This window comes from Nyctereutes procyonoides, unplaced genomic scaffold (assembly GCF_905146905.1).
Source record: "Nyctereutes procyonoides isolate TBG_1078 unplaced genomic scaffold, NYPRO_anot_genome, whole genome shotgun sequence".
Lineage (NCBI taxonomy): Eukaryota > Metazoa > Chordata > Mammalia > Carnivora > Canidae > Nyctereutes > Nyctereutes procyonoides.
In genome coordinates, this window is record NW_026575046.1 from 58,484,965 (window position 1) to 58,509,405 (window position 24,441).

General features: G+C 47.2%; 1 protein-coding gene across 2 annotated transcripts in view; it reads right to left on the minus strand.

Moving 5' to 3' along the window:
• SH2D4B (SH2 domain containing 4B) overlaps positions 1 to 24,441 on the minus strand; it is an 82,293-nt gene that overhangs the window by 39,528 nt on the left and 18,324 nt on the right. For both annotated transcript variants that reach the window (XM_055325845.1, XM_055325846.1), the window contains exons 2-4: positions 17,158 to 17,321; positions 15,536 to 15,683; positions 2,313 to 2,460 (exon numbers count right to left, since the gene is read on the minus strand). In XM_055325845.1, coding sequence (XP_055181820.1) covers positions 2,313 to 2,460; positions 15,536 to 15,683; positions 17,158 to 17,321 — 460 coding nt within the window. The remainder of the gene's footprint in view (positions 1 to 2,312; positions 2,461 to 15,535; positions 15,684 to 17,157; positions 17,322 to 24,441) is intronic.

The window sequence follows — 24,441 nt, forward strand, 5'->3', positions numbered from 1 at the left end:
ATAGTAAATGCCACTACCTGGATATTTACTCAGGTGTTTGTACATTTCTGTTAATTTATGAATGATTTTTTTCAGTAAAAAATACACATTCAAGAACCAACAAAAAAAAAAAAAGAAAAGAAAAGAAAACAATGCTCAGAGGAACATTATTCATAATAGCCCAAAAGTGGAAACAACCCAAAGGTCCATTAACTAATGAATGGATAAACAAAAATGGTGGCACATGCCTACATTAGAATTTTATTCAGCCGTAAAAAGGAGTGAAATCCTGACACACGCTACAATGCGGATGGACCTTGAAAGCATTGCTAAATGGAAGGCTACATAATGTATGATTCTATTTATATGAAATATCCATTATGGGCAAATCCATAGGGACGGGAATTAGATTAACGGCTTGCAGAGGCATGGCGGGAGAAGAAATGATCAATGGGTCTAGAACTTCTCTTTGTGACAAGGAAATCTCTGGAACTAGTAGTGGTGATGGTTGCAATGTGGTGAGTATCCTAAAAGCCACTACGCTGTACACTTTAAAAGGGTGGATTTTATGTCATATTAATTTCATTTCCAATTTTTTTTTAAGTCTGGCACATGGTTGAGAAAGGCTGAGGACCAGAGGGGGGGTGAGTAGAAGTCACCCGGCATCTGCACTCCCCCTCCTGCGGCTCTGGCTCCCATCACCTCTTGGCACCTCCTCCTCTCTCACCCCCCAAGCCCACCTTTACAGGTCTCCCACTGCCCACCTGCGTGAACCATGCCTTCTTATTTTCTCTATGTTTTGATGTTTTGACCTCGGGGGCTTTGCTGAGCCCAGAGAGCCTCGCCCTCCCAGGGTTGGCCGATTCCTAAAGATACTAAAAGACTCACCACCCATTCATGTGCAAGCCAGCCAATCCAAAATATTCCAATCCTTCCCTCTCTCTCTAGCTCTTGCTCTCTGGTGCACACCAGGGCTGGGCTCCAGGCCACTGGAGACACCCCCCCTCCCCTGTGCCCCAGAGCCTGCAGGCATTATTCAAATCAGCCAATCCTAAAACTGCTCACCCTGCCTGGCCTCACCTGTCCCAGGCACACCATGAGAAAGGCTCCTGCCCGCATTGCCTCTGGCTCCCTCTGCCTCCTGATTGCCCTGATGCTTCCCTGTGGAGCCCTGTATGGTACATGCCCTACTCCTGGGGCGGGGAGGGGGGTAAAAACTTCTTGGGGCCAGGTCATCATTTCCACATTATCCATAGGATCCAGGTGTTACCATACCTGATTCAAATGAACCCCGAGCACACGTGGAAACCCCACCCTTCAAATCTTGCTTCCACTTTCCCCTTTCCCATCTACCTTTTCTCCTCCTACACTCTCCAAGCTTTGGAGCCCACCCCACCCATAGCCACCTCCCTAAGCACACCACCTCCTGTCACCAAGCCCTCACGCTGCCGAGGCCTCTGTCTCAAGCACCCTCTCCCTGTCCTGCCTCTTGGCCTCACTTGTTCCTGAGAGCCCACCACGCTTCCCTTCGTAATGCTGTGCCCTGGAAGCCCACGGGGATGGCCTCTCTGTGCTCCGACAGTGCGAGGCCCTGTCTCCCTCAAAGCCAGTAGCAGCCCGCGTGGCTGTCTCTCACCCGGCCCGTGAGCTCCTCCAACACACGCACCATGATGCTCCATTTCTGGGTGCCCAGGGCTTAGCACCGAGCCAGCAGAGTATTGGTAACTCAGTAAACACAGGGTTTTCTGTTTTAGTGTAAGAAATTTCCTCTTCGGGCATCCAGGTGGCTCAAGCGCTTAAGTGTCTGCCTTCAGCGCAGGTCATGATCCAGGGGGTCCTGGGGTCGAGCCCCACGTTGGACTCTTTGCTTGGCAGGGAGCCTGCCACTCCCTCTCCACCTGCTTCTCCCCCAGCTCATGATCGCTCTCTCTCTCTCTCTCTCTCAAATAAATGAATAAATAACCTGGAAAGAAAGAGGGAGGAAGGAAGGAAGGAAGGAAGGAAGGAAGGAAGGAAGGAAGGAAGGAAGGAAGGAAGGAAGAAGGAAGGAAGAAGAAGAAGAAGAAGAAGAAGAAGAAGAAGAAGAAGAAGAAAAAGGAAGGAAGGAAGGAAGGAAGGAAGGAAGGAAGGAAGGAAGGAAGGAAGGAAGGAAGGAAGGAAGAAGAAGGAAGGAAGGAATCTCCTCTGGAGGCCTGGAGGCCCTGGAGGGAGGAGCCTAGCAGGGCCCAGGCAGGCCATCCTGGGGGGACGCTTGGCGGCTGGATGGGTGAAGGGGTGACGCCAGCAGGTGGATGGGGGGTGAGGGGAGGGGGGAGGCAGGCTGTTCTACTCACGCTGTTCCTCCCACTCGCGCTCCTCGCGCTCACTGGTGCCACTCTGCAGCTGGGCCTGCTTCAGGGTCCAGTAGAGCTCCTTGGCCCTCTGCTCCTCCTGGAGGCGAATCTGCTCTTCCCCTCGCTTCCTCTCCTCTTCCTCTTTCCTCTAAAATACCACGGGGACAAACGCCGTGAGGTGGGGAGAGAGAAGCGCCTCTGTGGGTGGGCAGTGGGGTGGCGGGCGTGGGGGCCGCCCGTGGAAGGGCCGCAGTCAGGCCTAGCCAAGGCTCCAGCTAGGACCAAGCGGGTCGGCTCGCAGATCAGGGCACGGGGGTCCCCGGCTCTGTGGCTTAAGCTGCTGGCTCTTGGTCTCAGCTCAGGTCATGATCTCAGGGTGGCAAGACCAGGCCTTGTGTTGGGCTCCCCACTGGGTGGCGGGGCATCTGCTTGGGATTCTTGCCCTCTCCCTCTGCCCTTCCCACCCTAAAATAAAGAAATAAATCTTAAAAATATATCTATACATGGAGCAATCTATAGATTCTAAACCTTTTTGCAAAGATAAGCGGACGCTGGGCCATCCTTGGCCACACTTGCCCCCTGGGAGGGGGAGGGCCGGGTACCTTTCGTCCTGGAGGCCAATGAAGCAGGTTATGATCATGTCTTAGCCTTGTGTCTGCATAAGGTATTTCAAGGACAAGCAGGTTTGGGGGCCCCACATCTCCACTTTCAGGCTCCAAGGAGGCTGTCGTGTGTGTGTGTGTGTGTGTGTGTGTGTGTGTGTGTGTGTTCATCTACCTTTGTTCACAAAGTAACCGGCGCTTGTCAAACGTGCATTAAATGCCAACGGCTCAAAAAAATAATAATAAATAAAAAATAAATGCCAAAGGCTCGTTTTCAAAACTAGCAATTTTTCTAAACTGCTTCACCCCAACCTACGTCACCCTCACCCGGTGCCCGGAGGCCACGTGCTCAGTGATCTTAGTTGCTCCTTCGGTGGTGACATCTCTGGCCTGAATCACGCAGCTAATTTTTCGATTGATCGATTCTAGACATTCAACTACTGCCTTTCTTTTTTGGGTACGGATTTCCTATTTACCTGTCTCCCGCACAGGTACACGCCCAGACGTTTCCTCTCCTCGTCCTTATGACGTCAACGTCACAATGTGTGGTGAGATCAATGACCAGGGTGACGATGGCTCACCACAAAGCCAGGTCAGGGGGCTGTGTTCACCAATTATAAGAAGTACATTTTGTAACTTCCTAACATAACCTCCGAAACGTGGGTGTCTCTCACAACTTACAAGTTCCTTTTTTAATAGGCAATGGGATTTAATTTCTAAAATAATGATTCACAAGCAAGCGCTTAACTCATATGGCATCTTACATTTGGTAAAATAGGGTAGTACGATGGCTTTTTCCTTCCTGGGTTCGCAATTGTTTTATTTTGAAGTTGAATATTGAATTTTCCCAAACTTCTCTACGATCAGTAGTAAAATTTCTCTGTGCTTATTATTACAGCAGCTCAACAGCACTTATCTTTTTTCCAGGGTTGCCGCTGTCCCCAGATGCCAGCCTTCCTTCTTCCCGCCATCTCAGCTGGTTGCTACCCGGGGCTCCTGTCCATCGTCCACGGGGCACTCATTTCTCAGCCCTCCCTGAGTTGAAGCCCTCGTTTCCCTGTTCCATGTTTTTGTTGGTTGGTTGGTTTGGTTTGGGGTTTTGGGGGGGGGGGGTTTGGTCACTTTGTCATTTTGCAGCAGCATAACTTGCAGGACTTTTCAGGTACAGATGCACAGAGAGACACTCTCTGAGTCTTGTCTGAAAACATCTATCTGCTGCCCTCAGATACAGCTGCCAATTTAGCAGAGCATAGAATTTAATTAAAAATCACTTTCCTAAAGCACAGTTTGGAAGACGTGACTTCCCAGCACCCAGTGCTGCCATTCAGATTCTCAACCTCCTGCATGAGACATTAATTTTTCTCTTTATTGCAGGTGTTCTGAACATTGTTAAATGGTGTGCCGTGGTGGGGATTTTCTTTCATGGATTGTACTAGGCACTCAGGGAGCTTTCCGCCTGAAGTGTCGGATCTTTCCAGTCTAATACACCTTGGCTTACAATTTCTTGGACAATTTTTTCTCCTCTCGTTGTTTTTCTTTCTAGAATTCCTGTTTGTCAAATGCTGGACTCCTTGACTTGATCCTCTAGGAGGTTTATCACTCCTCTCTTATTTTCTCTCTCCTGTTCTATTTCCTGGTTGATTTCACTGATTTTATTGTCTAAATCCGTTGCTATGTTTTGTTTTGTTTTGCTTTGTTTTGTTTTTCAGCATTGCATTTGTCATTCCCAAGCCCTCCTCCTTATCTCTCTCTGGTTGTTCCTTTTTGCTTCATTGCACCCTGACCTGGTTTCAAGAGTGTGACGTTTCATCGCTTAGAATTTTAGAGCTTTCCTCCTCCCTATATTCTGATTTAGATCTACGTCCTCCGTTTTTTGCTTTTTGTTTTCTTTAAAATATGGTTTTTTGTGGTGCCTGTTACTGATGTTGGAGGCTTTCCTCAGATATCTGATGTTTCCTGGCTGTCCATATTCAAGAGAGAAAATAACTATCTGAAGACTCAAGGGTGTAGACAGGACTTCCTAGGGAGTTGGGCTTCACTCTAGGATGACTGGATGAGGGATCAGCCATTTCACCGAGGAACACTCAAGTGGAAGTATCTAGAGGCCCTTTGTCTGAGACTATATGGGTCTTCTCCTCCATCCCACCTGGGTGAAGTCTGAGCACCAGCAAACCACCTGTCTGTTGGGGAGGCAGGCTGCAGACAGGACAGCCCCGAGACCCTAGCAAGCAGAATCCCTGGCTTGTGCCCCACACTTCACGGGAACACCATGCTTTGAGATGCCTTCTCTGCAAACATCCCTGTCAGGTGTCCTTCAGGAATGGCCACAAAGAGTCCTCCCGGGGTTGGCAGTGGCAGCAGAGGTATCCGGGTAGGGTACCATCCTAAGTCCAGAGCAGGTCCTGCATGAGCCCTAGTCTCTTGTTTCTCCCCCTCAGGGTGCTCTCTGACTGTCTCCTTCATGAAAGGGGTTAACCACATGGCCCCAGAAGCTCATATTTCTGGAATCATCCTGGAGCTGAATGGCTAGGCCATGGTTCCAGCAGGGTGGCTAGCAAGCAGATGAACCCTGCCAGGCAGCACCATATGTTTATCGCATGATCATGAGATTGCATCACCAGAAAAGAGATAACAGGCTGATTTCCTGTGGCTCAAACTGATAATTTTTTATAAATGAAGACACCCTGCAAAAATATTGGCTGGCCCTTGACATCCCAGAGGCAACCCCCGGCTGCAGGTCCTCGCTGCTAAAAGTAAGACCTGTCCTTAATCCTCCTGCTTCTCACCCATCCCTCGCCCGCTCTCTCTGCTCGGCCTAACACACTGAGTTCTGAGCCTCTGCTTCTCCCCATCTCCTCCTGCTCGGAGGGAGGGAGGCCTAGAAGAAATGGATGGAGAAGGGGACATGAGGGCCCAGCCATCCCACAGAGATACTGGTCGCCAACCCAAGCTCCCCTCTTCACAGGCCCTGATGCCTCTGGTCCTGAGCCCGCGAGGAATCCAGAGTGAACTACCCTCTTCCTGCAGGTGCCCCCCCCAAACCCCCCACTCTTACCACTCTGTCTTCCACCCTCCAAACTTTGGCAAACATTTTCTTATATGTTCTCTTTTTGTTGTTGTTTCTTTCAATTTCTTTTTTTTGTATATTTTTTAATTGGACTTTGATTTGCCAACATATAGTGTAACACCCAGTGCTCATCCCGTCAAGTGCCCCCAGTGCCCATCACCCAGTTACCCCCACCCCCCGCCCACCTCCCCTTCCACTACCCCCTTGTTCTCATGTTATCTGTTCTCTCTTCTCATTTTCTATCTCCTTGTGCTTTACAAGGTTTTCAGTCCTTTGCTGCCATTTAAATGGATCGACAAGAGTGTGGGGTTGGGGGGCGGTGGGTAACTGAGTTTTTAATCGCTCATTTGATTAAAAAAAAGACAAAGTTTTCTGTTTCTTCTGAAACAGTATAGATTAAGGATTTTCTTTTAATTCAGCAATCAATTTTTTAGTCTTGAAAAATCGGCAAAATTCCCACTTCCTAATGAGTCCCTCTCAGGAGTTGAGCATGAGGACAAAAGAAGCTGTGTGGCTTCATGAGGTCACTCACCAAATACTCGCAGAGCACCCAGAGGCTCAGGCCTGTGTCGGGCTCTGGGGACACAGCAGTGGCCAAGACACACACAGGCCCCTCCTGGCGCTTGCCTTCCAGGGGGTGAGACACACCAGTTCAAATAAAAATCAGGAAATACCAGAAAATAAACAGCATGCAGAGAATTAAAACAGGGTAAACAACTGGGAGAATTAGGAGGCTACCTTAGGCCGTGTGACCAGAAGTCCTCTCAGAAGGGGATATGGGATCTGACAATTAAACAGTAGAGAAGGAGCCCATAAGTGAGTTATCGGGGACATGAAATTTCCAGGCAGAGAAAACCACAAGCACCACGGGCCCAGCACTGCAAATGGCCTTGGCCTGTTTGAGTATAGAGTCATCCACTGTGGTTGGAAGAGAAGTCAAAACTCTATGTTTGATGAGTTCGAGATACCATCCGACATCCCGGAGGCCTGCTATTAGCCGCGGGATGCGGGAGCCTGGGGCTTACGGGCGAGTTCTTCTGAAGATTCCAGCTCAGGAGTCATCTGCATGGGGAAGATGTTTCTCAGCCACGGGACCTAATGCTATCATCACCGAGAAAGCATGCAGATCAAGAGAAAACAACCAGAAATGAGGTACGGAGCTGAAAGTACAGCGCAGGGAATATAGTCAATAAACTGGTAATAACGACAGATGGTGACTCCACTTACCAAGGTGCACACTGCGTAATGCAGAGAATTGTGCAATCACGATGTTGTACACCTGAACCTAACACAACGCTGTAGGTCAATTATACTTCAACAATAACAATGAGAGAGAACAACCAGAGCGTCTCGAGCCACTCCACCATTGAAAAGTTGAGAGGAAGAGCTGGAGCCAGGAAAGGAGGCTGAGAAGGAAGGCCAATAGAGAAGCGAAAAACCCAGAAGGGGTGAGGTCTGTTGGGGAAGCCAAGAAAGAGAAAGTTTCAAGTAAAAGGGAGCGGTAAACTGAGCTGCAGGCCCCGAGACATCATGGAAGATAAAGACAGAGAAGTGACAAGGGACGGCAGGCAGGTCATGGCCTCAGGATGTGATGAGAGAGTGGCCCTGGAGGAGTGGAGAGGCAGCCGTCCAGGCAGTGGGGGGGAGCAAGCGGAGATGACCTCAGATGGCCCTTTAGGGACATATTCTGCAGAGAGAAGCAGAGGCAGGAGCGGCAGGTGGAGGGGACGTGGGGTCAGGAGGGAGATGGACTCGGGTAGGAAATGCTAGAGCTGGGAGTTGACGATGGATGCGAAATGGAAACAAAAACTGGAGCAAAGGGGCAGCCCTGGTGGCTCAGTGGTTTAGCACCGCCTTCACCCCAGGGTGTGATCCTGGAGACCCGGGATCGAGTCCCACATCGGGCTCCTTGCATGGAGCCTGCTTCTCCCTCTGCCTGTGTCTCTGCCTCTCTCTGTGTGTCTCTCACGAATAAATAAATAAATTAAATATATTTTAAAAAAGACTGAATAACGTTCCATTATTTACAGATTAGATGGATACACACAGAATGTCTATATGTCATATTTTACTTATTCACTCACTGCTCAGCAGACACTCAGGTTGTGTTTGGCAAATGGGGACAAAGTTTCAGTCATGCAGGATGAGTACACTCTGGATTTACCGCATGGTGCCTACAGTTCATACCATCCCTGCTGTATACTTGAAATCTGCTAGGACAGTAGATCTTTAGTGTTCCTGTCACACACAGAGAAGGTCACCAGGTAAGGTGATGGATGTGCTGATTGTCTTGATTATGGCCATCATTTCGCAACGTGTGCGTATGCGAAAACATTGCACATCTTAAATATGTACGATTTTTCTTTGGAAGTTGTAGCTCAGTGAATTTGGGGGGGGCAGGAACCACCCACAAATGAATAAATCGATAAATGGCAGAGCCGCTGCTCACTCAGGCCCCTTCACACAGAGCGAACGGCACACTGGGGGCCAGACACCTGCCGTCACCTCCACCTCGGGGGAAAGCAACCGGCCACTTCCAAGTGACCAAGACAAGCTTCTCACGGGGACGGGGGAGGCCGCAGGGGAACATTTCACAGCTCCAGATAAAGAGCACAGCCTCCCGCCCCCCGCAGCTGACATCGCCAGAAGAACGTCTCAGAAGCCGCTGGCCCCTCCGCAGCCCTGATGGAAAGTCCACCCAAAGGGCAGCCGCTGGGGCAGAGCGGCCCAAAGGCCGACAGACCAGTGCCCCCTGCTCCTACCCTAGGGAGCCGCGCCCCCCCACCCCCCCAGCCCTCGGCCGCCCACCTCTTGCCCCTTTCCTGATGAGCCGCTGCACCCCACGGACCCGGATGCCCGGGCCCCTCACCCAGAGACGCAGGCTTTTCTGGAAGGCCTGGTCGTTTTGGTCGTGTCAGGGAGCAGGACTCCCTGTCCCCTTCAAGGGTCCTGCTCGCTGGACGAGGACTCCAAGTGACAGGAGACAGATTCACGGGAGAAAGTCAGGCCGGGTGGCTCAGCGGTTTAGCACCGCCTGGGGCCCAGGGTGTGGTCCTGGAGACCCAGGATCGAGTCCGCGTCCAGCTCCCTGCATGGGGCCTGCTTCTCCCTCTACCTGGGTCTCTGCCTCAATCTCTCTCTCTCTCTCTCTCTCTCTCTGTGTGTGTGTGTGTGTCTCTCATGAATAAATAAATAAAATCTTAAAAAAAAAAAAAAGAAAGAAAGTCAGCCGTAGCCGCGTCTGCATACAAGACAGGCAGGCACATGGATGGGGAAGCCCGGCAGGCCAAACACGGGATGTGCCACCCCGAACTCAGGACAAGGGGGTAGGGGCCTGGGATTTCAAAAGAAAGGGATGCAGTCCGCGGGGGCATAAAGAGAAGAGCAGGGGCCTGGTAAGAAGACGTCTGCCCGCCACACAGAGCTCCCGCGGCTAAAACTGATCCCCATTAGTAATCCCCATTCTGGAAGCAATCCCTCTGTCAGACCCTTCCAGCGAGTTAGAGGAGGGCAGGCTTTCCCCTGAGCCCTCAGGGTCTCAAGCTCAGAACAGTCCTCATGCCAACGTGGCACGTCCCGGAGGCAGGAGGGCTGCCCTGAGCCCCTGCAGCTGCTCGTGGGGCCCGAAGATGCATCCTGCTTCTTGAGGTAACGTGCTCCGCAAGGGCAGGGCCGCACCTGGGTCACTCATTCCCCCGGTGACAGCCCCAGCTCGGGGCCTAGCAGGCAGCAGGTGCTGCATAGACACTGACCAGGGCAGTGAGCGAACGGACGCACAAACGAGGGTGAGACAGGGCTTGTGCTGATCGTTGGGAGGGGAAGGGTAAGCCTTGCCAGGTTGCCTCATGCAGGAGAAGCTCAGGTCACGTCTGCCACGCTCTCATAGAAACCTCGGGAAAGTGGAAGATGTGCCCACCGCTCATAACCCTATTATGGGGCGGTTTCTATGCTGGTGCGGGTGTCAGCAAGGGCCCAGCTTCACCAATGAACCCCAGGCTTCAGGGAGGACAGAGCAAAAAGGGAGTGAGTGGCCTCGAAGAGCAAACGGTGCAGAACAAGAGGATGACATAGTCGCATCACCAGTGCCGGGTCCTTGTCGAGCCGGGGGAGACCGAGGCAAAGGGAGGGAGCAGAAGTCTTATCATCAGTGTCCTGTGGCCCCAAGTGGAGGCAGGAGCAGCCCAAAGCAGCCTTAAGACATAAGAAAGCAGAGGAGGGGCGCCTGGGGGGCTCAGGGCTTGAGCCTCTGCCTTCCACCCAGGGTGTGGCCCCGGGGTCCCGGATTCAAGTTCCACATCACGCTCCCGGCACAGAGCCTGCTTCTCCCTCTGCCTGTGTCTCTGCCTCTCTCTCTCTGGGTCTCTCATGAATAAATAAATAAAATCTCTTAAAAAATAAGAAATCAAAGAAAATATGCAAATTATATCTGGCCTCCTGCTGCCACTTCTTTCTAAAGGAACACCTTCATGTGCACACACAACGCATTCAAGCAGCGCCAGCCACAACAGAATGGGTTTTGGTTTATTTTGTTTAACAGAATTTTGTTTTTCAGAATGGTTTTTAAAAACCGGTTTCCAACTGTCTGTATCTTGTTGTTTGAAGTTCCCTCTTTAACCTTACACGGATTCTGGGTTCCTCCCCCCATTTCTTCAAGGGAATCATCACTGTTAGGCACCGGATCACCCCCCCCCCACCGGGCCCAGCGGCACACCCTCCTCCCCGTGGCCTCCCCACGGTCCCCGCAGCCCAGCTCCGAATCAGTGCCAAGCTCTGCTGATTTTGCCTCTGCCCTCCTGCCTCCTGTGTGTCTGTCCCTCTGAGTACCGCCACGGTCAGGCTGCGCTGGCTGCCCCCTCGGCCCCCGCAAAAATCTCCCCACCGCCCCCCTTCCCGGCCTTCAGGCCCGAACATCACACCGTGGCCACCGGGCCTTCTTGTAGGGGTGCACTCAGCCGTGTTCCTCTGTGTCCAGATCCTCACGGGCTGCCACCTCCTCCCCACGGCCCCGAGGGCCCCACCGCCCACCCCGCCAGGTTCCTGTCTGGCTTCCCCCACCACGTGCTTCTCTCTCCCCACAGCAGACCGGTCACCATTGCACACACCTCCTGGCCGTGTCCCACGGACACGTGGGCCCCGCTCATGCCCAGACTCCGGCAGGGGCTCCTTCGTGCCCCATGGTTGAAAGACCCAATAAAAACGACCTAAGCCAACCTCTAACCCAACACATAAACCCTTTGGCAAAGCTGTCCTTGTCACCCGTTGCCGAGTAACAGACTCCCAGAAAACATACTGGCTTAAAACAGTAATCATTTTATTTGCTTTGTGGTTCCACAGGTTCATAATTTGGACAGGGCCTGGCAGGTGGCGCTTCTGCTCCACACAGTTGCCTCTGAGGTCAATGACTTGACTGGGGTCATCCACCGGGAGAACCACTTCACTCTTGTGTCTGGTGCCTCAATGGCCTCCACACAGGCCCTGCATCTCTGCCCGGCTTGCCCGGGTTCCCTTACTTTACACAGTGATGGACCAAGGCTGGAGGGCCTCTGGTAGGGCAGCTCCCAAAAGTGAGCCCTGCAAGGGGGGCAGATTCTACAAATCTCCGATAGCCTGTCCTCCAAAGTTAGAGTCCCTTCTACTGCATCTGCAGATCAAAGCTGGTCACAAGGCCACAGCAGACGCAAGGGATGAGAAGTAAACCCACCTCTCGCAGAGGGAAGTGACAAAGGACTGGCCACCAGCCATAGTTAATCCAGCACAGAAACTTCTGAGATACTGCTCGGTGCCAAAACAGGTCCTGTGATGAACATCTCATCACAATGCAAGGGCAGTGCATTTATGGAAAATACCCTCACTCATAAACCTGGACCTTCCCACCCCAGAGTCCTTGAGCTGACGGTCCTGGCAGACACTGCCCCAGGGACCCCCCACCAGGGCCTCCCAGGTGCTGCCTGCATGTCTGAGGCTCCTCAAAATGCAGACGTACCAAGTCAGGTTTTCTACGAGCATTAAAGTTTGAACCTTCACATTCAGCAAATTCATTTTTAAAACAAGAACAACCTTATCATTACCATAGCCTTCCTTGTAAATAATACCAAAAGCCTGCATTTGGGTCCCTTGGTGAGCCCTGTGGCTTTATGAAGTCCTCCATGACCCCCCCCCCCGCAAAGCACCCCACAATTTATCATCTCTGTCTCACTGAGGTTCTCAAGGAGGTCATCAACCAGAAAACCCCTCTGTAATCTCCTCATGAATTGAGCCCCAGGACACCAGTTCCACGGAGCCACCTTCCCAGCATCTGGAACTCAGCTCACCCCTGCAGAGGAGGGAGGCCAGGGATTAGAACAGGTGATTCTTGCTCTTAGAGATACATAAAAGTATTGCTTGTCCTCTCCAGCAGACTTACATAATCCTATGCAAATTCCAACGATATAAACTAAAACATCTCTCCACTATGGATTGTTTGGATTTTAAGACGATTATGGAATCATTGTTCAACAGGTGTGATAACAATTGTGGCTCCACAGGGAAAGGTCCACGGTCCTGGGAGATGCACACTGAAGTACACAGGGTTTGGTCAGGAGTCGCCAAAGTTAGGCTCCCAGGCCAGATCTGCCCTCTGTCTATTACTTAAAGTCTTATGGGGGCACCTGGGCGGCTCAGTTAGTTAAGCATCTGCTTCTCCCTCTCCCCCTAACGTTCCCCCTCGCTCGTGCTCTCTCTCTCTTTCTCTGTCAAATAAAGTCTTTTAAAAATAAAATAAAGTCTTATTAAAAGGCAGCCACACTCATTTGCTCACATATTATCTGCAGCTGCATTTGTGCAGCTGATTGAGTAGTTGTGACAGAGGCAGCGGGGCTGACAAAACCTAATATATTAACTATCTGGACCTTTACGGAAAAGAGTTTGCTAAGCCCTGGGCTAGAGTTTATGAAGTCTACAACTTTGTTTTAAACTGTTTGGCAAAACAGTTTAGCAGTAGCCACAGAAATATACACGTGCGTGTGTGTATGTGTGTGCATATGTGTGTGTACAGATAGATACAGTTATAGAGGAGAGGAGAAAAGAGACAATGCAAATATGACAAGATATTAATAACTGGTGAGTTTTAGTGGCAACTCTACAAGTACTTCTTTCAGTTTTGCTGCAAGTTTGAAATTACTTTTAAATAAAATGTTTTGAGAGTAAATATGGCTTCCCTTACAGACTCAAGAGAATCTCATATATATATAGGATATATATATATCATTAGTATATCATATATATATGGCTCGAGGGAAAATACAGTAAGATCAATAACAATATAAATATGTAACCAGCCATTGCAATAGGTCTTAAAGCAACAAGAACAATCTCTTTTTTTTAACAAGAACAATCTTATTCACAATCAAACAAAAAATATCAAACCTACAGTTTAAGAAGAAAAAAAAATGTGGAGCATTTAAGTAAAATAATAAATTTTACCGAAGTCCAAAGGATGGAAGCACATTGGCACATATAAGTTATTGTGAATGTTTGGGATTGGGTGGCCAGTGCATTTACAGGTGTTTATTTTTTTTCAGGTTTTGTTTTAATAATAAATTTATTTTTTACTGGTGTTCAATTTGCCAACATACAGAATAACACCTAGTGCTCATCCCGTCAAGTGCCCCCCTCAGTGCCCGTCACCCATTCACCCCCACCCCCTGTAACAAAACAAAAACACTTTACCAAACACAGAAAGAAGCTAGTATTGAAAAAATATGTCCATCTTCCACAAATACATCTATCACACTGATGTAATTCCAACTAAAATTACCATGTATTTTTGTTGTTGTTGTTGTTGTCTGGGGGAGGATAGTGATAAAATGAATCAAATGTACCTCTAGTAGAAAAAAAATGGGTAAAATCAGCCAAAGACATTTTGAAAATGAAGAGCAATGATAGGTTCTTACCTTAGCAGATGTGAAAACTCATTTTAAAAGCCACGATCACTAAACAAGCAAATGTGGCTCTAGAATAATCAAAGGAGAAAAATCTATGAAGAGATCCAAGGTATGTGAGAAGAATTGAGGCAGCAAGCGCAATGAGAAGAGAGAGAATAGATTATATCTTTGTAAACAAAGATGGAACAATTTGCTAAGCAACTGGAAGGAAAAAAAGTTATAGCCCTATATCATACCACTCTCCAAAGTGGGAGAAAATGAAGTACAAAGAAATAAAATCATGAGTGATATACAAAACACTGTGGGTTAGTATTATTAGAAGCTTGTCATGGCACAGATCTTAGCATGAAACAAATCATTTTTTTAAAGCCTGATATAGTTGGCTAATAAAACTTTTAATCTTCTGTACACCTGAAAGCACAATAACCAAAATTAAGAAAAAACAACACCGAGAGGCACCTGGGTGGCTCAGTCGGTTGAGTGTCTGACTCTTGATTCCAGCTCAGGTCATGATCTCAGGGTTGTGAGATCAAGCCCCACGTGTGGCTCTGCACTGGGCGTGCAGCCTGCCTAAGATTCTCTCTGTCCCTCTCTCTCTCTGCCCTTCCTCTGCTCATGCACACACTCTCACTCTCCCTCACTCTCAAAAAAAAAAAAAAAAGACTGAGAAAAATATTTGCCATATAAATGATTCTAAGGGGCCACTGTCCTCATTGTCTTATCAGTATAGGAAAAAAATATTATTAAAATGTTTAAATGAATATACAATCCATAAAATAATATGATTGTTGGAATTCAGCATGATTATTATTTTCTTCTTTTCACTTATGTATTTTTTGCGTTTTCTAAACCCCCCCAAAAAATGTATTATTCCTGTAGGAAAAAAAATTGCATAATAGGAACCAGGAAAAAATAATTTTCTTCAGGCAATCTAAGCAGTGTAAAGCTCCTTTACCAGCTCCCAACTGTCCCAGAATGAGTAGGTATGTAAGGTTCCCAAGAACTCCCTATCCAGGGCCAGAAATGTGCATTTGTCATCTTCTTGAACCCTCCAAAATACTTAAGTTGGATGCAGTTATTACCCTAATATTATAAACAAGAAAGTGAAGGCTCAGAGACGTTCGGCAAGTGTCACAAGTTCACACAGCACTAAGCAGTGGAATTGGAACTGGATCTCAGGCTGGTCTGACCCCAAATTCCACACTTTCTGGGCCCCTTTCCAGGTCGCTTGGGTTGGGAGACAGCAGGTCTGAGTTCTTTTTTTTTTTTTCTTTTTTTAGGTCTGAGTTCTGATCCTGCCACTGTCCCCTCCGCCACCACGTCCTTGGCAAGTCTCTTCCTCTGTTTAACACTCAGTTTCCTCATCTGTCTAATGAGAAGTGGATTGGCCCAAATGGGGTGTCAGATTCCTTCCTGCTCAGACATGTGAGATTTCTGTTCTTATAAAGCACTCAGGCCTCGCTCTGTGTGTCTCTCATGAATAAATAAATAAATAAACCAAATCTTTAAAAAAAGAATCTTAAAAATAAATAAAGCTCTCAGTACCAACAAATGGCCAAACCAGGGATGGGCACCAGTAGCCCGGGCGCGAGCGTTGGTGGCTGCTCAGAGATGCCCCGTGCACTGGCTCACCTTGAATTCCTCACGGATGCGCTCCTCCAGGACTTTGGCAGCCTTCCTGTCCTCCATCTCCACTTTCCACTTCTCCGCCAGGATCCGGGCTTTCTCATTGGCCAGAGCATCCCGAAACTTCTTGGTGATTTCTGCCTCCTTCTGTCTCCTTCCAAGAGAACACCAGGAGGTATAAGCCCGAGTAGGAAATCGAAGGACCACGTAACAACAGAACTGCGAGTAAAAACCATGAGCATCATTTCCCGGTCTTAGACTGGCAGACACCTAAGCTAAGCAAAACTCGATGTTGGCAAAGTTTGGGGCAAAAAAGACTCACTGTTCTGGATGGTAGTGTAAATCAGCTGAATTTTTCTGGAAGCCAGGGAGGAAGAAAGACTCAGAAATCCTTTTTCTCACTCAATTTCACAAAGGTGTAGGTAGAAGATGTTCAGCAGAGGCTTTTTATAACATAATAAATGGCAAACAACCTAAATGTCCATCAACAGGACCAATAAGTTGAGTTTCTCAGGTAACAGGAAATCATACGTGATCTCAAATAACACTGGGAATCTCTATCGATCAATTCTTCAAGGTGCTGCCTAAACGCTCACTGTGATTATCTTAGGTGGTGGGTGCTGAGTTGCTGTTACAATTTGACAATTAAAATAGTGTCTTTAGGGCAGCCCGGTTGCTCAGTGGTTTAGTGCCACCGTCAGCCTGGGGTGTGATCCCAGAGACCCGGGATCAAGTCCCACATCGGATTCCCTGCATGGAGCCTGCTTCTCCCTCTGCCTGTGTCTCTGCCTCTCTCTCTCTTTCTCCCATTAATAAATAAAAAACCTTTAAATAAATTTAAAATAAATAAATGAATAATATATTAAAAAGTAATAAAATAAAATACTGCCTTTAAAAGCTGGGGGGAAGGCAGCCCGGGTGGCTCAGCAATTTAGTGCCACCTTCAGCCCAGGGCTTGATCCTGGGGTCCTGGGATTGAGTCCCACATTGGGCTCCCTGCATGGAGGCTGCTTCTCCCTCTGCCTGTGTCTCTGCCCTCTCTCTCTCTCTCTCTCTGTATCTCTCATGAATAAATAAATAAAATCTTAAAAATAAAATAAAATAAAAGCTAGGGGGTGGGGAATGTTGGAATCAACTGCCTATGGATTTCCAAGTTTGGCAAAAAAAAAAAAGTTAACAGTTGTTCATGAAAGTCGTCTGACTCCACATCGCAGTGGGGGCTCAACTATCCGCATTGCGTGCAAAATGCAGCTGAAAGGGAAAGAAACAAGCAGACGACAAAAGTGAATCCAAACTCGTATACTATCCCAGGGATAAGCCACTGAGAAAGGAGAAGTAGGTCATCTGTATTATCTCAGGGAATCCAACTACGTCCAGATGGGAAGGGTATTATGCCCACACCACAGATACCACAACTGAGACCTCAGATCAGCTCACTACTGGCTGGTGGGGCCAGGATTTGAACCCACGAGACCCACCGGGTGGAGGCTCTGATGCTGTGGTCCCCTACTCTTGGCTGAGCCCAACAGAAGCTTGGCACCTTCTCCCTCCCACCCACAACCTATTGTCCTTCAGCTTGGACCCAGCCTAGGCGCCCAGACACCCCGGCACCCATCTGCACCTCTCACCAGAGCTCCTCGGCCTCCCTCTGAGCCTGCAACCGCGCCCGCTCAGCGATCAGCTCCTCCGAGATCTCTTCATAGGGCTTGTCGCCGGGGCCTTCTCCCATGATCCAGACCCAGACTTCACCGTCTGCCCCCAAGAGCCACTGGATGTGCTTGTCACTCGCTGCCTCACAGCAGAAGGAAGGGGGAAGGGACAGGTGTGAGTTCCAATTGGCCCAGGATGAGTGAGTGGGGTTGGCAGATGCTGACCCCACCTGTCTGTGGGCCGCTGCCATCCGCAGAAGGCATTCCAGAGGGACACCGGCCCGAGCACCGCCCACCTCCCCCCCCCGCCCCCCCAGGAAGCGACACAGCTGCCAAGTCAGCCGGTGTAGACGGTGCCCAAGGCTGGCCTCCGAGATGCTCCGCAGACAGCGGGTGGGTGACAGCGCCAGCGCCTCCTCTCCCTCCCTGCTGTCCCCTGTCTGCAGACAAGCAATCAGAGACACAGAGCCCGGCCCGGACCCACATCAGCCTGCAAGGGGAGCAAGGATTAAGCCTGGGGCCTACTAAGCCACTGAGATTTCTCGGTTTGCCCACGGTGACTGATGCCATCGATTCCCAGGACTAAAAAGGAAAATATCCCTGGCGCAGGGTAAATGCAAGCCGGGTGGCGTTGCCCTGGCAGGGAGGTGGCCCCAAGCAGCCGGCCCAAGGGACAGCCAGGGGACCGTGTCACACACAAGAGCAAGACATTTGACAAAATCACAGGCGCTGCAACTGAGAAGGTGGACCCTCGCACCTCCCAACCTTGCCGCTCTTGGGCAGGAAACTGGAAAACAGAACCTGGCTAGTGAGGGAGTGTCGGCTGCTAGCAGCTGCAAAGGGGAAGAAATGAGCTCAGGAAAGAACTGAACGCTTTGCAAGTAGAAATGAAAGGGGATAGAGGGAACGCAGAAATTTGAGACTTCGTAGGATTGGAAAAACCATCCCCTTCTAGGGCCCAAATTACAAGAGATTGGATTTTTTTTTTAAGGTTTGCCTGATGGTGCCCAATAAAATTTCTAAAGTAATTAAAGTGACCTAAGGCACCAAACACGGTGAGAATGTGCTCCACAGACATCCACCCACAGGGAGGTAATGGAGCAAGCGCTTCAGTTCCTGTGCTCTTGGGTTTGCCGAAGGCCGTGCTTCCCAGAGGTGGCTCCCAGCCTTTGAGCCAGCATGGTGGGCTCATTCCTGGGGGACACCAGACTCTCCGATGAGGATGATGACAAACCTCCCTTGGGCTACATGGCTCCCCAAAACACCCCCTCCCCCCTACCTAGAATACCTCAGCCTTCCCCACCTCCTTCACTCCAGGCCAGACTTCTGTTGTAATATGATGGCTCTCACACACTCCTCCAGCACCCTGCCCCCTTTCCTCCCACAGGGAAGTTTCATTTCCTATATAAAACCCATGTTTGTGTAACCCCACCCTCATAAGTGCAGCCACACAACATAGGTGGTCAAGACACAACCTCCTCAGAGGAGTCAGGCTAACACAAGTACATTCAGAATGCCACCCCTCATGCTTATTTTTCAAAGAGTCTAAGATAGATAGATGCCCTTGGGTTGAAAACAGAAGCATAGAGAAATAGAGGCAGAGAATTACAGTCAACTTGCAAAATACGTCTAGAAAAGAATTTCAGATGTAGTTACTGGGGACATGGAAGCAAAGAGATCAGAAACCTACTAAATTTTTGAGTCTGGACTTAAAAAAAAAAAGCCTTTGATTGTTCAAGATGTCAGTCACCCTTGGGTCCCCAAGCTCGGTGAATGAACAGAAGGTGGGTTTCAAAGCCTGTGTCAGTTCAAGGAGTGCGTGGTCCTCAAAACTCACTTGAGATGAGGCCAAGGGGAGCAATGCACAAAGAGACGCCTCCTTGAGGGCACAGTCCTACCCTGATTCTCCTGCCAGGGCAAGAGAACCGTAGAGCCTGACCTCTAGGACTTCAGGAATGCTATCAACTAGTGACTGAGGGGGGCTCACATTCTCCCCATTTCCATAGTGGACGTCCTGACCCTGCCCTTCCACTGTGTACCGTGTCATAGAGGTGGGGCGTGCTTAGATAACACGCCTTTTCAGCCACATCCAGACGCTGTAGAAATTAATGCCGAGGCCGTGCAGACTGTGAACACTGAGCTGGACACAGTGACTGCATGAGACTTGAGAACATCCCCCTTACGGAGGTGCTGGGCGTATTCATATGGAAGTAGGAGAACACAACGTGAGAGAGACCAGAACGACAATCTGTGATAGCGACCATACTGTCTGGCAAGCTTTCCCTACTGGGGTCCCTGAGCCCACCAGATGACCACGTTCAGGTCCATGTGGCCATGGGAATGAACGCTAGACTACAGGTATCAGAGGAAGTGATTTGTACACTTTCAGGCTGCGACTTTCGCAGCTGATGTGGGAAGGAAGGAAGGTGGAAAAGCAGCAGCACCCTCAACCCTGGTGGACACTGTTGCCCAGGTAAGGACTTTGGATTTCATCCCAAGTGAAACAGAAGCCACGAGAAGCGGGAGATCGGGGAAAGTGACATCTTAAGCACGTCTCAGAATGTCCGTTCTGCCCGTTGGGTGGAAAACAGGTGGGGGGACGGGGGCAAGAAAATCTGTACTCCCGTTGGCATTTGTTAACAGCTCCCGTGAAAGACAATCACTTCTTGGACTAAGGTGGTACAATGGAGGAGGCATAAAGCAGTTAAGATTTAGGACATATTCTGAAGGAAAAAGCAATATTTCCTTAAATTCTGGATGCGAATTGTGAGAGAAAGAGAACGAGAAAACTCCAATGTTCCAAGATTAAGCAACAGAATGTATGATTTGGCCACATGGAAGAAACAACTTGGAGAAATCAATGATTCTGTTTGGGCCAAATTAAGTTTGAGATGCTTATTGGACATCCCATCGGCAGTTGAAGGAAACAGAATTGAGAGGAGAGGCTAGAATTAAGATACAAAGCTTTGGAGTCATCGGTGTATAGATATTTAAAGCTACAAAACTGGATGAGAACAGAGAGAGAGTGAGTAGAGATAGAAAAGAGAAGAGGTCCAAAGCTGGTGGTCCAGGACTCTTCGACACTTAGGAGGAAGACCTCCCAAAGGAGAGAAGGACAAAGAAGCCTATGTACAGAAGAACAATCCTAAAAGAGGAATATCCCAGAAGCCAAGGAGAAAGAATTTCAGGAATTAAGGCAGCATCAACTGTGTCAAAGGCTGCTCAGGGGTCAATAAGATGAAGACAAAAGACTGACCACTGAATTTGGCACCATGGAGGTCATGGTCCGTGAGTTGGTGAAAAGGAATCCTTGGAAACTTGAAAACTTTTAGAGGGAAATATAAAATCACATCTTTATAACTTTGGGGAAGGGAAGAATTTCTTCTACAAGACATAAAAAGAATAGAGTATGAGAGACAATGCTGATAAATTTGAATACAGATTGAAGCTTAAAATTTCTACACAAAAGGGCACACCATAAAGACAATTAAAAATCAAGCCACCAGCTGAGAGAAGATAGTTGAATACACATAACTGTCCAATGATTGCAACAATTAATTAAAGCAATAATAACAGCTCACATCTACAGAGGGCTTATCAGCTAATCACGGTTCAACATATTTTACATCTATTAACTTATTAATGTCTAGAACAAGCTTTCCCTACCGGGGTCCTGTGAGAAAAATAAGCCCTATAATACATAATTTGAATGATGATTTTCCTCAGTTCTCCCAAAGATGGTATGTAGATAGTACTAGCCTCGAAGCATCGTAGAAAAGTTAACCCATTACATACAATGGGTCTTTAGGGAAGCTGTTCTCAATTAACTTGCCCTTGGGACCCCTTTGCATTCTTTAAAAATATTGAGTATCTCAAATGCTTTTTTTTTAGTTATATCTACCAATATTTACCATATTCAAAACTAACACTGGAAAAAAATGTAATGTTTCTTTAAAATAATGGCAAATCCATTACATACTTACATATAGCATTTTTATGAAAAATAGCTATCTGTCCTAGAACAAAAATATTTTGTTGGAAGAGTGGCCTTGTTCTACATTTTTGCAAATCTACTTGATGTCCAGCTTAATAGAAACCAGCTGGATTCTCATATCTGCTTCTACATTCACTCTGTTGCAATATGTAATTTTAGTTGTAGTATATAAAAAATTTTTTATATAAAAATTTTTGACTTCACATGGAACTGGAGGGTATTATGCTGAGTGAAATGAGTCAATCGGAGAAGGACAAACATTGTGTGTTCTCATTCATTTGGGGAATATAGATAATAGTGAAAGGGAATAGAAGGGAAGAGAGAGGAAATGGGTAGGAAATATCAGAAAGGGAGACGGAACATAGAGACTCCTAACTCTGGGAAATAAACTGGGGGTGGTGGAGGGGGAGGAGGGCGGGGGGTGGGGGTGATTGGGTGATGGGCACTGAGGGGGGCGCTTGACAGGATGAGCACTGGGTGTTATTCTGTATGTTGGCAAATTGAACACCAATAAAAAATAAATTTATTATAAAAAAATTTGTTGACTTCACACATACAGTCAGAAAAGGGAAGTAAATAGAAAAATTGATAGTTCTTCAGATATTTATTGATACTTTTCTTTAATAATTTTTTTTTAATTTTTTTTATTTATTTATGATAGTCACACAGAGAGAAAGAGAGGCAGAGACATAGGCAGAGGAAGAAGCAGGCTCCATGCACCGGGAGCCTGACGTGGGATTCGATCCCGGGTCTCCAGGATCGCGCCCTGGGCCAAAGGCAGGCGCCAAACCGCTGCGCCACCCAGGGATCCCTGATACTTTTCTTTAATACTACAATGAAATTCAAATGGTAGTTTCTTAAAAGTTGTAATGTGAAACTTGAAAAAAATCAATGAATTTATTGTACTTTGTTATATTAGAACTGATTGGTTATGTTAATTTCCTACTTTTGAATCAATGGATCAAGGTAATATAAGATGTTACCATTCAGGGAACTAGGTGAAGGCTATGTGGGAACTCTCTGAACCATTTTGCAACTTTTGCCCAAGGCTAAAGTTATTTCAAAATAAAAAGTTTAAAATTTTAAAAAGCAAAATAAAATAAAAATCCATTGGTTTTTTTTTTGTGCTTCAAATGAATCTGTCACTAATGCATAATCTTACAATGTTATTCATTATTCATTGATCCTTTGGAAAATATGGCTTCACTGAGTCAAGCAGGTATTGCAAATGTGAACACATTTTATTTCATAATATCAGAAAATCATGTTTGTTGATATCGCTACGAATCTCATGAGAAAAGCCTTTATGCATTGAGAATTTAATAAACTCTTGATGACCCAAGTTTTCCAAAACTTCTAATTTTTGCTTGAAAGCTGAGATTTTATTGTTGGCATAAATTCTACCAGTTGCTTTTCTTGAAGTGACAGGTTCATTTTATTCATTTTCAAATACCCAAGTCTTACAAAAGATGGGTTGTCTGTCAGTCTTCCTTCAAATAAAAATTATATTCTAGGGATAAAGAGGCTAGAGCAGCACATGGAAATCCCACAGTGCTTTTCCTCAAGAAACTCATCATACTTCAGTACGCAGCAGAAATGCTTTATGCATACTTCCCATTTTGTCCTACAATAAAATGAATAAGGTTTACAGTTTCATCAAGGAGTGAAACTATCACTAACTTTAATCTGAGGTGCATGATGCTGGAAAAATACAATGACTACCGCTACTAAGATACCAGCAGATTTACCCAGTCTTGGTTTTGCATCATTAGTATAAGTATAAACACAGTGAATAGGTCGGAGAACATCTCAGTGTTACTGTAAGAATAATTTTAACCTTGTTGACCCGGAGAGTCTCACACCTCCAGGAACCCAGAGACCACGCCTCAAGAACCACTGCTTTTTTCACAGAATCTTGATTGAGGGGAGAAAAAGGAAACTATCTGGAATAGGAGTGTCTGGGTGGTTCAGTTAAGTGTCCAACTCTTGGTTTCAGCTCAGGTCATGATCTCAGGGTCATGAGATCAAAGCCCACGTTGCCGGGCTATGGGCTCAGGGGGGAGACTGCTGGAGATTCTTTCCCACGCTCTGCCCTTCCCCCTACTCGTGCTCCCTTGCTCTCACTCTCTCATAAATAAATAAATAAATAAATAAATAAATAAATAAATAAATAAATAAATAAAGTCTTTAAAAACAGTAATAATATTGATCTGGAATATACAAAGAATGCTTATAAACCAGTAAGAAAATGACAACTCCACAGAAGAAAGAGCAACAGATATTGTCTCAAATGCTATCAGTTACCTACCAATTACCCCTCCACCCTCCTTGCACTGCTTCCTTGCATTTAGTATGCAGAGTTTAATCAAAACAGCAATCTGCTTGATTAAAATTCTCATCTTCTGTCTTCCTTCCAGGGAAGGGTGCCCATGTGACAAAGTTCTGGCCAATTATTATAGGTAGAACATAGTGAGAGAGCTGTGAGAAATGTTTGCTATCCTGATACAAATAACACCCAGCCTTTCCTCCCCCTTTTCGTCATGTCTGGAACACAGATGTGATGCTAAAACACACAATAACTACCTGAAGACCTAAAATACTAAGCCACCATCTAAAAATCAGGAAAGAGGGATCCCTGGGTGGCGCAGCGGTTTGGCGCCTGCCTTTGGCCCAGGGCGCGATCCTGGAGACCCGGGATCGAATCCCACGTCGGGCTCCCGGTGCATGGAGCCTGCTTCTCCCTCTGCCTGTGTCTCTGCATCTCTCCCTCTCTCTGTGACTATCATAAATAAAAAAAATAAATAAAAATAAAAAAATTAAAAAAAAATAAAAATCAGGAAAGAAGAGCCAGCAATATTATTAATGGCACAGAGCCAATAACCCAGTTCAGGTCTGCCTATTTCTAGACTCCTTTTGGTTACATGGAAAACAAATCCTGAAAGTCCCTGGTGAGTGGATTTTCTGTTCCTTCCAGGTTAACACATTTTCATCGGGTTATTGATATGAATAGACATCTCATGGAACAGGAAACATAATAAACTAACATATCAAAGATAGTTTACTTTATCACTAATTAGATTCAAGCTTATAAAAACAAGAATGAACTATCATTTCACTCCTACAAGATTGGAAAGAACCTTGTAAAAAGTCTGATGAGGCAAGTGTTGGAAAGGATACGGAGCAACAATAATTGTTAAAAATTCCTGATGGTAGAAAGTACCAATACAATCACTTTGAGGATCTTTGGAAATATTTAGTTAAGTTGAAAA